This window comes from Branchiostoma lanceolatum, chromosome 18 (genome assembly GCF_035083965.1).
Source record: "Branchiostoma lanceolatum isolate klBraLanc5 chromosome 18, klBraLanc5.hap2, whole genome shotgun sequence".
NCBI lineage: Eukaryota > Metazoa > Chordata > Leptocardii > Amphioxiformes > Branchiostomatidae > Branchiostoma > Branchiostoma lanceolatum.
The window spans coordinates 3,163,376-3,176,327 of NC_089739.1; the positions used below are offsets into that span (position 1 = coordinate 3,163,376).

General features: G+C 37.3%; 1 protein-coding gene across 5 annotated transcripts in view; it reads left to right on the plus strand.

Annotated features, from left to right (window-relative positions):
- Nucleotides 1-12,952, plus strand: part of LOC136423822 (dual specificity tyrosine-phosphorylation-regulated kinase 4-like) — a 59,604-nt gene that overhangs the window by 32,781 nt on the left and 13,871 nt on the right. For 4 of the 5 annotated variants that reach the window (XM_066412158.1, XM_066412163.1, XM_066412159.1 and 1 more), the window contains 2 exons: nucleotides 9,955-10,023; nucleotides 11,706-11,946. In XM_066412158.1, the coding sequence (XP_066268255.1) occupies nucleotides 9,955-10,023; nucleotides 11,706-11,946 (310 nt within the window). Of the gene's footprint in view, nucleotides 1-8,700; nucleotides 8,997-9,954; nucleotides 10,024-11,705; nucleotides 11,947-12,952 lie in introns of those variants that run through there. The other variant, XM_066412162.1, reaches the window with a different exon arrangement.

Consider the following 12,952-nt stretch of genomic DNA (forward strand, 5'->3'; position numbering starts at 1 on the left):
CTAATCAATCAAGAGCGATGATGACTTAATGAGGATAACCTGTCATTTTGATTGAGTGAATCGTGTAGATGCTTGTGTAACTGGCCACTAAATTATTCAAGACAACTTCTAAAAGAATCCTATGTAAACTGTCAATTAAATGATAAAGAAAAATTAATATAAGTTAGGAGGTCACTGTGCTTATACTTGATAGGAAAGGTGAAAGTAAAGAATATGATTATGTACACTACTTTTAAAGTTAAACAAGGTATTACAATTTTCATTCAAAATTTTACAGACTAAATATGTATAATTAGAAAAAGAAGCCAGCTTGAAGAGTACAAGAGATGTTTTCAATGCTTAGGCCACACCATTTTGATTTCTTGGTTAACAGAAATTTTTAAAATATGCTAGATTGGAAAATCAACAGGAAAACAGAATCTCAGAGGAAAGTCTGTACTTTGGTGCACACAATTTCAGGGAGTGAACAGGGTCAGGTGCAAGTTTTCACCCCAACCCTCCGTTTTCATGATTTTTTTCGCTAAAATGAAAAAAACAAATCCGTTAACCAAGAAATAAAATTGGTGTGGCCTTAGTGATGGTAAACATGTCCCAAAAATCACTGTGTATGTAATTAGTTTTCTTATCTGTCATCTTTTTGTGTCCATCCATATGATGGGTGTGTACACTAGAAAAACAGCCTGAGGTCTGAATAAAAATTGCACCAAACACACATATTCCCATGGCAAGAACAAGTGCTGTCTCAAGGACCCGTCCCTCCATCCCGGGACGGAAATTTGCTAGCTGGGACAGACCAAAATTTCACCCTGCTTGTCAAAAAATCTCCCCCGTCCCCAAAATCGGAATCTCATAACTCAAAACTGATGAAAATGTTTTGTCGTATACTTAAAATAACAGATTTAACAACGAAAATCAACAACATGGGCTCCTAAACAATGAGAGGGTCGGAAACAATTTAAAGCTGGAGACAGCCCTGGCAAGAACACAACAATTCAGCTGTTTCTTATATTTGATAGCTTAAAATTTGGCTTCCAAGTATAAAAAAAGTTATTAATAAAGTTTGTGTTCTCAGATTATTGCTTCAATTCGTAACCATAAATTATGAATATCAAATATATTTTTTTTTATAGATCCATTTAAAGACCTGTGCGAAAAATTAGAAAATTAGACTTAATGAACTTGTTGATTTTTTCAATGTTTTTTGTGAATACGGGATTCCGGAATCCCAATTGTTTTCTATATGGCATGCAGTGGAAGAAACAACTTATGGCATTGCTACAGCCTATAGCTTAGTCCTAATAAGTAAATACCAATGTTTGGCATCCACATTGACAGAGTGACAGGCTTGGCTTAGTTTGTTGTAATGTTCTTTTTACGGGCCACACATTCGGCCAATGTCCTGTTACCTGTATAAAGGTGTATGTCACAGTACTTAGTGACATGCTGACAGTATATAAACTATTGTCACTGGTAGTGGTGCCGGTGTAAGGGTTGTACAGTTCTAGGATGACATCAAAAAAGGTGGGTAGTTCATGTTGCAACTTGCTTATAGCACAATGAGCATTGCTTCTATCATCTATGTCATGAAAGTTCTGTAACAAGCACCTCCAACTAACCAGTCTAATTGGTCTAGACCTATTAGCCTAGTGGTTAAGGCCTGTGGACTGGCGGGCCCAGGTTCGAACCACGGGATGGAGCTAGGAGTCTGTTTCTACTCTCCCCTAGTGTTTCAGTTCTTAAGGTTAAGAAAACTGTCATCTTTACCGTGGAATGCTACATGTACATAGACTCTTGTTAGAGGCTTGTTAATTGTATAGGTAAAAGATATTTGATGGTTCAAAAGTTTATAAATGTGTGTTTGTTTTATCATATATGTACAATGATATAACAGTTATTATCAATGATATTATTGGTCTTGAAAATCTGTCAACTCGCATAACTTTGTTATTACAAATATGATTTGTTTTGACAGTTTAGGATGAAAGCAAAGTAGAAATGAGAAAGTGTTGCATTCTTAACATAAGTCAGGTTTTACAAAACAAGAAAGAATGTTTTAATTGCTCAGTCGGTGCCTCTTATGGAGTAATAAGACCTGGTAATGTTGTCACTTCCATTCAGATTTTTTGAAGCATGCAATTTTAGTGCCCTCTGGCTATAAACATTCATTCTTCGGGTTGGAATAGTCTTTCTGACGCCACATTCATCAAACTACATTTTTCTGTTGCCGTTTTGACTTTTGACAAAGTACATTCCACATAGCCTCCACCAGGCCCTCTTACGGGCGTATGAATCATAAAATTTGGCATAAAAAGGAATAATTAGCCAGTAGAGTCAGTCCACAGTGAAGATCACATTTCGCCTGCAAGTGAAACCCTGGCGTAGTTAGTCTGGTAGAGACTACATTCCACATATGAAAGTGTATAATTACAGTGTTTGGAATTTATATTTGAAATCATGTCATTTGGGAATGTCTGTCAGCAAGTGACTAGATGTACATGTAGATGAAATAGAGTATAGTTGAGACTGCATTCTGCATATGGTAGCAGTTTTGCTAATTGGCATGAAGTCGTATTAACATAACTAAATGCAGAAATGTTTGCAGTGGTTTAATGTTTGTGATTTTGTATTGAACTCTTTACCATGAACTTAAAAACCACCACAAAAAGTGTTTCCATTATTTGACTGTAGCTCTACTTTTGTTTCAAACGCAAACTTAAAATCACCGTGAACACTCCGCGAAAGTAAATGCATTTACAGTAGTCACATTGCTGCTTGTATAGCTCTGGGCCTACATGTATATGGTGATCAGTATGTCTCTCTCCTAACATGTAACATGATAGAGCTCACTCTAAAGAACAGAGTGGTCTAAAGTACTTGCACTCAGAGAGTCGGATATATTTTTGTAGCTCAACTGGCCATATACCATGCAGGTAGACTTGCACCATTGTTTTTTTTTTTTTTTTCAAAAGAAACTTAAACTGGATTGTTTTCCCATTGTTTTTCTATGTCTAATCCTTTTTATAGTAAATCAAGGAGAAGTCTTGTATGATTCAAATCTTGTAGATAAATCCTGCATAGCCCAGTGGTTAACGATAACCCTGTCTTTTGAACCAGAGGTTGGGGGTTCAATCCCCACAGTGGTTGCTCAACTGACATGCTCCTTTTGAGGGTTGAGATGGGATCTTAACTTTCTCCCTGCTGCCTAACTCTGTAAGCAATAGAGAATAGGGAGCTAAACGGCTACCTCAGTGTGCTTAAGGTTAAACCATGGTCCAAATTACGAATGGTCTGGATCAAGGGGAAATTTCCCTGTACTATGAACATGAACAGTTGAAGATTAGCTCTTCAATGAGTTAGACTGGTTAAAAATCACTTTCATTTTCTGAGAACTAAAGACAGTTAACATTTGAGCCACATAGTTGAGCTACCTATGGTCTAGACATAACTGAGCCCACGTTTTAAAAACTATGGCAACAGATATTATGCTGGGGCCACCTTTGAAATATCCCCATTCTTTTCAGGGCCTGGATTCAATCCAGGACTTAGCACACAATTCACCAATCAAGCCATTCTGGCAACGTCTTTTGTTGTCACAATAATCCTGCGGCTACACTCGATGATATGGTTGACATGGCTTCGAAACTTGTAAACAATTTGCTTGGAAGAAGGTGGTACAATGATTGTACAACTGAAATGTGATGATTTAACATCGTATTTGAGTATCGCTATACGACAAGAGTATACGTTTGTACAACGCTTTACATGATATTCATTGGAAACATTTGTTTAGTAGACTTGCAATCATTAGACTTGTTTTAAAAATGTACTTAAGGTAAAGGTAGCCCCATAGCATTGTTGAGGCCATGGATAGGGGCAGTGAGTTGTTTCATCCATTGTGTTTTAGGTACGGTATCATAAGGCAGAGTTATACCCTTTCATTCCACCGCCTTTTAGTAGTTTTACCTCCCCAACCTAAGTCAGGTACCCATTCTTACACCTGGGTGGAGTGGCGAAAGTCGTGGCATGTCAGAGGCTTCACTGTGACCCAGGACCTCTGGGTTCTGGGCCAAACACCCTAACCATTACACTAACACAGCACACCAAGACTTGTTTTACCTTTAGAAAAATATGTAGCACAGTTTAGCCTTAAGGGATGACATATTTTTCTACAAGGATGGTTTTGTCTCCTTCAGTGCATACGTTATCTTAATGTGACAGTTCCACACAAAGAGAGACTGTTCCAAACGAATGTTCTGGCACGATAATTACAAGGAAAATGTAGTCAATGTGGACTATTATACTAAAACAACAGTTCTGGACCTGGAGAAACCACGTAAGCACAGCATGAAATTTTCTTCAACAAGGACTGTTGTCTTCTTTAGTGCAAAACCTTCTCTTAATGTGGCATTTTTCAAGAAAGCGAAGCTTATTACAAAGGCATGTTTCACGATATCATAATTACACAGAAAACGCAGAAAATAATTGTGTAAAACAAGGTAACTTCAGAAGTGTCATAATTGAAGTCAGAAATTTTCTAGAACAAGAAAATGGCTAACAGGGAAGTGTGACGTCTTGCATTTGTTGATATGTTACCATGGCAACCATGACTTCCATGGCTATGATCTGATATAGATTAATCTTAACCCATAAAATAGAAGATTGAAAGGTTTAAACTGTAAGTAGGAGGCAGACTAAAAGGATTCTGGCCACTACTAGCCCCCTCCCCCTGAACGTAACCTCTGCTTGGAGAATGAAAGAAACGTATCCCCTTGACGCCATGTTGAGTAGGAAACATGAGAGGGCTTGCACGTGTAAGAGGCATGCTGACATGTACACCTGTGATGGTTTGTTTATCTTAACCCCTTCGGAGTAACTTACTTAGCTTCAAACATGCCTGTCTCAGCGCCGAGAAGTTTTGCATTGTTGTACACATAGTCCAAAGTGACACTTGCGTTAAGCAATACAAAATAAATCAAATTGATGAATTCTCTTAAGAATCAGACGTTTTAGGTAGCATCCACTGCCTTTCATCAGGGAATGATGTGATGTGGCACTACAATTGCATATATATAGAGAGAACTGTAATTTCTCAAACTTTAAGTTCTATAGTTTTGATATTATTAGTGTTATTTCATAGGTTGGTGCATTTTCAAATGAGTCCACAGGAAAAAGAACAGTCCACACGCTAAAATCATCAAACCATATTCATATCTCCTTTATATGTTATACCATTTCTAAATAAACACACTATAAAACTATCAGCTCTGACACGAAAACCTTCTTGGCAAACTTTAAGGTAATACTTACAAGAAAAGAATATGTCTTATAACAAGATGTAGACCTTATCATTTCTGTAGATTTAAAGACATTATGAAGAAGAAAAAGTAGTTCATCATTTTGAATAGACTGTCCTTTAAACTAGGGTTGTTATTACGTGGCCCCTTTCAGAGCCAAGCTGCGGAACAATTGTTGCTATGGGTGAGCAATTCTACTTTATACACCCGGTAATCATACACAGAACCCTTACATTAGGTCTTCAATACAACAACTTCCTCTTTAAAGCCGTTCAGAAAAAAGACTGAGAGAACCTGATTCTAAGTTATTTGTTTCACAGTTTTTTATCCAGGAGAATTGTCGTGTTTTTGTTTGTGTGATCACAAATTGTTGGCGTCGACTTTGAAAAGCGTTCCCACAATGCCGCAGGAAGGATTTGTTGGCTCTGGAAGGGGTTAGGTGTATTGTCATATCTTGTTTATTCTGTGATTCAAGTGTCAAAAAAGCAAACAGATCGTATATACATAACCTGACCACTTCCCCCAGTGATTCTATAGCGTGCGGGGTCGCGGTATTGACGGCCACCGTATCGCGTGAAAACTGACGCATGTCAGCGAAACCCTACGCGTCATACATAAATAGGGTTATGTTTTGATGCCTTAAGGCTTTGGATCAACTAAGGTGATGCTATTGTTTTTTTTTCTCAAATGGCGTGGATTCACGGTTCTCTTTGATCAATTTTGATTCAATCATGAGAACATATGAACACCCGAACCAAAAGAATATCATTTATATTTTGCATCTATTTGCTATAACCCTGACAAAATGCCTTGTATATACTCCGTAACTTCGCTAAGGCCAGACTAAGAGCATTTAACACTATTGACGCTAAAGAGGATTCTTGTATCCGATGCCATCGTGATATGCTATTAGGTGCCGCCGCTATTTATAAGGATTAACCGAATCACAATGAAGCTAGGTAAACTTATTGTACAGGACCAATGGCTGATGTTTATAGTTTGGGCTGAGGGTGAATTTAGAGTTATGTGGGTGGTCAAAACTATTTTATGTGCTATATACAAATTACAGTCAGGTCACTGAACACTAGTCAGTGTGAGTTTGAAAGCATAGTGCTCTTTAAATGTATAAGACATTAGAATATATAGAAATAGAGATATAGAGACAATAGAAATACAGAAGTAAATGTACACTAAAAGCTGTACAAGTGACCACCTCTGCATAAGGACCACCTGGCCACTTTTTGGTGGACCCTTGCCTTGGATAATTTTCCCCATTGACGCAAGCATTAAGAATCCTGTCTATAGTGACCACCTGTCCACATAGACCAGATTTTGTCAATCCCCTGAGTGGTCTTCTTATGCAGGCCAGACTGTATGTTGATATAGACTAAGAGAGAAGCCTTTTATTTCAATTGACATGCTCTAAACTTTTCAGCAAACTCAGCAACAAGTTGTAAGATAAAGCTTAAGTTCATTCAATATTTAAGACTTTGTAGTGACCTATATTTCTACATTATAAGCAGACTATGTGAGCTAGCCTTGCCCCAGATTAGAAAACCTTTAGGGATTAAGGAGGAATGCAGTGCTCCAGGCCTGTGTTTTAGGTAATAGTTAGGTCAGTTAGGTCAGACTAAACAGGTGGTTGTAAACTATGACCAATCAGCAGCTCTCCCTAGCAGTTAGGATGTGTAATGCACCCTGATGGTCTTGAGAAGAAATACAGTCAATGAGTCATGTAGTAAGACCGTGTGTTGCAAAATAATCAATTCTAAGACTGAATTCATAACAATTTCATGATGAAGTGATTGTGTGCTATATTAAGACTTTCTTTTTTTGATCAAAAACATATTTATTTTTTTTTAAATGAAGTGAATCCAGGAAAAAAACTGCTGAAAAAAATTGGCCTAGCTTACTGAGAACCACACTTCTTTACTGTTACTTTAAATAACATACTTGTCATCTGCAAAATACAGTACATAAAACAATAACAACTCAGCAGGTAATTAACAAAAGAAATTAGCACTTTAAAAACAATTATCACCTGTCCAAAACTTTGCATCTCATTAGTAGTCAATTTGCAAAGGTGTGAGAAAACAACCATTTCATGAGATCAGACAATCCCTCCCTCATTTTTTTTCCTCAAAGTATGTTTATTTTTCCTGGTGTTGTTATTTTTTAAACTGATCAGAATCAGACTTCAATCAAGGGGGAAAAATAACTGACATTATAAATATAGTCGTGGAGGATATAGATGCATCTCTAGAACTCAAAATTGGACAGGAAATTGTGGATTAAAATACTTCAAATTTTGATTTATGCTGAGATCTACACTTCTGCTTCTTTGGTGTTACAATTTTAATGTTTTCTTTATAATCTTTATTGAAACTCTCCTGGCTTAACTATATCTGATTTGTTTGGAGGGAAAACGTAGATGCAACACAGAGGTTTTGTTTGTGACAGGCTTACAATGAGCAAAATACCTGACCATAAGCTGGGTAGGAAGTACTGTTCACTCTTATCTGTGATCATCCCAAATACTCTTTAGTCTAAGAAGACTATTTGGAAAATCTGATTTAAATTGAAAGCTTGTAGTTCAACTTGTAGCTGAATGTACAGCAAAAGTTCCACACATAAGTTGAAAGGAAAATTATAATATTGTCATAATGGTTCTCTCCCTCAGTATATATTTTAGAGCTTAATCATTTTTGACTTTAAAGCTTTCAGATTTCCCAAAATCTTAGATTTTAAAAATCCATAGTACACTGCCAGATTCAGAGCAACCATACAATACTTTTCTTAGCCTCTACCAGGCTCCAGAGGTTGCGACCTCTGGAAAGAGTACGTAGAAATTGGCCATATAGACAGATTACGTGACAGGCTAAGTTGATAGCTGGCCAGGGAGTACAGTTTGCGACCTAGGTTTGCTAGGGTAGCGGTCTGTTTGACCAATTTCTAGTTTTCTACTATTTTTCCAGCGACCTTTGAAGCCTGGAAGAGGATATGTCCCCGCACTTTTCCAAGAAATCAGCCCACGGGTCATTTAGACCCTCAGACATTCATCTATAGAATATTCATACAGATCAATCATGAATGTGATTAGAACACAATGGAGGGGGCGGCACAATAAGACACTAAATAAGCCCTTCCCATCTTGTCTGTAATTAGCATCTATTCGTGATGAAGGAGCATTTTCCTAAAGGGGTGTCCTTAAAAAAATTTTCTTCATTTCTTAATCTTGTTATAAACTGTACAAAATCTGTTTTATTGTCAATGGCAATATCTATACGTTAACAATTTTTTTCATGAGTTCTTTTATTGTTGCTACTGAAATGTGGAAGGTATGTAAAATATCTCTGATTGTACCACCCCCGCCGTAGTGGACTGTTCCACCCATTGTGCTTGAGTGCCCAGTGTGTATTAGGTGATCAGAAGCCCAGGAGACCATCTGAAGATTGATATGCGTTGCCATAGTTTCCCTATCCCTTAGACATCCACTCCTACAGCCGTTTATGTTTGTTTGCTGTCATCGTGATCAGTGGTTCGGAGACGCGTTTCTGACAACGCGTGTAGTTCGTCGAGGACCGTTTTGGTTCACGGTTGTACGTACTGAGTTCTAGACGTCTGGATCTAAAGCTTGTTTTGCTGGATAGAGTTGTCTTAACTTGTACAGCCATGAAAGGGGAGTTGCCAGCTGTAAGCGAAGTAAGTAATAACCTATTCTAGTTCTACTCAGACCAAGTAATAATAATTATAACGTATAGATTTCGCAGATACTGTTAGTGTTAGTAGTTAGGTTATGTATCGCAAAGGAGTTGTCTGCTTGTACTATGTTTTCCTACCTTGACTTGGCTTGAGGATGATCTTTTTTAGTGTCTAAGTGTCAGCTTGAAAACATTGTCTACTCTTTGTTTATGAGAGTAACAAAAAGAGCCATGTTGTGGTAAATTACGTTAGACATTTATCCATTTTTTACAGACCCTAACTAAATTGAGGTACAGTACCTTCAATCAGTAACTAAAGCCAATGACTGAATCAAGCTTCTAGTAGCCCTTCCATTGGCAGGAGGCCCTATAACTGAATAACCGAATAAGTCCCAACAACGAGAGATTGTGTAACACTGACTTCTTCAATCAGAATATATAAAACATTTAAAAAGAAAATAACTCATCATTGTCTTTTGATATAGAATATGATACGATAATGGTGTTGTTTTTCAAAGTAAATCAGTAGGTAAGGAAATAGAATGTTTTCTTCTACAAATGTATTGATGTACATCAAGTCATAAGGGCTATATGTTTTGTCAGAAAGATGGGAAAATATGTTTTTTGTTTCTTTCTCAACAGTTTTGTTGTATCCTTGTGAGCTAGAACAGCCTGATATGCATGTTATCTTTTTTCCAGTTTGCTGAATATATTTCAAAGAAACAGTATACAATGTTATGATCAATGTCAATTTGAATCAGAAATGGCAAAATTGAACTTCACTACATCTTCAAAAAGTTTAAACCATCGAACAGAATTTTAAATCTAACATGATTTTCTATTGCAGGAAATGACGCGCCAGCCAAATTGCTACTGGTATACAGTAACAAGTTATGTTATTATAGTACTACAAGTTGATATTTAAGTTAATTCTTATGTGTTGTCGTTGTGTTTCTCAGGGCTCACACCACCCGACGCACAGGCTCCATGGCAATAACCAGCACAGTGCCAAGAACTCTTTCCACAACGTAAGTATCAGGCCTTATTTTGAAGTGCTGCAATAAACATGTAATAACTATGATGTTTTAGATCCAGTGTGGGCTCGAATAAAGTTCTAAACGGGAACTATACGCGGCTACAGCCTCTTTTCTGAAGATGTGGCGTGAGTGTGTACGGTTGGTTTGAGGTTGCCCACTACTACTGCCTTAGATCCAGTTATAAATTATTGTATTTCGAGAGTTATTCCTTGCTATATCTGGAAGTTTCAGATATTTAATAAGATAACAGGAAGAGCACTGAAGCCTATGTATTGATTATACAGAATACTTAATTAATAACACTCTGCTTACTTCATCTCTTCTAAAGTTCTTTATAACTACTACAGAACTGTAAATCTTGAAATGTTTGTGCTTATTTTATTATATACCATAACCTCTCCGCCATAAATTCACAACTCTACCAATATGCATTGACAATATATTACTAACCAGGGCTCAAAATAGTGGGTGCATGTTCACCCGTGTGCACCCAAAATTGGAGCTGTGCACCTAATTTTTGACTGTGGGAGCACCAGTGCACCTAGATATTTTTGTACTTAATAGGGTAACGGTTCTCTTGTACACTAGCACACAGAATATTCTTGAAATGTAGGTATCAGAAAAAGCAATATGTTACCTTTTGTTGTACTTTATTTGATGCATTGCTTGGTTTATGGTTGAAATTTGAAATCTGGATAGAATTACAGATTGAAATTCTCAAGAGAGGCAGTAGCGTCAAACTTATGTTTTGCTGACATTCAACTTTATCTTAATATGTGGTGCACCCAAATTTTTTTCTGCGCACCTAAAAATAATTTCGAGCCAGTGCTAACTGTACTACAGAATTCTTCAATGCCGAACTTCAAACACAGCAAAAATCTCCTTTCCCCCTTTTTCTGTACTGCGAAACGAAACGTCACTTCTGCAAATATGAATGTACTCTGCATCGGCTTCATCATTATAAATATCTTCCGGTAACCACTTGTAAGTTGTATGATTAATTTCTAATGCAGAATCGTCTTTCCTGTTTAGTCACTCACTTAAAACTCTATTTCTTTCTTGCATTCTTCAAACTGGGTCATATTAGAATAACAATGATCTGTTGAATGGAATTCTACTTCCCCCTTTGGTATTTCTTGTAGTTGTCATATCCTTTGACCACCCTCATGCTCTTTAGTGACTTTCATCTACTTTTCTCGGAAACCACAAGGAAAAGAAAATTTTGCATGATTATGGTGGAATTGTCATGGTGATTAAAGAAATGCAAAGAATTGGACCATTCGTCATTTTAAATTCTCCCCTTTCATCTTGCGTTTCCTGGGTACGCCAGCCCGGTATCCATGGTATTCTGCGCTCCTTATTCTAGCTCCATATTCTACCTACGATTTGGTCCTCCTGTTCTTTGCAGAATCAGTCCACAGCTTTTCAAGTGATGACAAACAAACACAAACAAGAGCTTAAAATCACTGCAAAAGCTTTTGCCGGTGCTTCTGTCAGTGCTACAATTGCTTCAAACCCGAACTTAAAATCACCGCAAACACGCTATTTTCTCCCTGCTGGGAAAATTAAAACCATGCAAGCTTAAATACATTTTACAGTATGCTGTTTACATCCTCAGCCACTCCACTATAGAAAAACCGAAACAATTAAACCAAAATTTGTCTCTCTTACAGAAATTTGTCTCAGGGGTCACCCACTTGCCTCAGATCCACCTTGATCACCAGAACACGGCAGGTTCCAAACACGGGACCGCGGGCGTAACCGGGGACAACATCCTACCGCAGCTAGGTAAAACAGGGTTCCAGAATGGAGAGATCCCAAGAATATCCCGGCAAGCCACCATGGTGTCGAAAGACGCAGACAGAAAAAGGATTTTCAGTTCACAGAGAAGTAAATCACCCTTAACACCAGGAGGTACGGTATCTTTTTTTCCTGCTGCTTTTTCAAGTAGCACCTCTGAACTTAAGCCTGCGTGCCATCCGATTAATATGGGGCTCCTACACTCGCTATGCTGAAAAAATCCTGGGTAGCGAGTGTAGGAGCCCACAGCTGGTTATCAAATGGCACCCAGGCTATAAACACAAGACATATAAGGAAAATAAGAAAATTTTAAGTTACATCCGAGTGAATTTTAAAGACCTAAAAGTGCCAAATTTAATGTATATTTAGCAGGATATGAAAGACTGTTATATTGATAACCTTGCTGGAAACATGAATTATATGTTAATGGGCTCAAATAAAAGACAGTAAGTATAAGTTGCTAGGTTAAGTCACTAGTATGAAAATATGGTCATAATTTGGCCTTGAAAAAATTTTCCTTTGCATTTATTGATATTGAAAGCTCTGTAATACATTTTGTCATGGTTGTACACACAACCATACACAGGGTTATGTCTCCAACAAAGAAAGATTATCACACATTGCAATAACCCAGTTATCCATAAATATGATTGACACTTTTTCAAATGGTGCTTTGTGCAAGATTAGTTGCCTAGCAACTGACGTCATTGGCTGTCAAAACCTGAATAATAAAGATATATACTCGTGATTGTGCATTCACATGTAGAATAAAAAATGAATGCAACTGAAAGGAAATAAATGGATTAACTAACTTAAAGGAAACTGTCATTTCAATTTTAGTCATGAATGGTCATATTTTCATAGGGTAAAGAAAGATTCTATCTGAATTTATAACCCATAGTGTGTGGCGAATGTGTTTTCCAAACAGTATGCAAACTGAATTAGGCCACACCATTTTAATTTCTTGGTTAATGAAATTTTAAAAAAAATGCTAGATTGGAAAATCAACATGAAAAAAGGATCTCAGAGGAAAGTTTGTACTTTGGTGCACACAGTTTCAGGGAGTGAATAGGGTCAGGTGCAAGTTTTCACCCCAGCCTTAATTCTGTTTTCATGATTT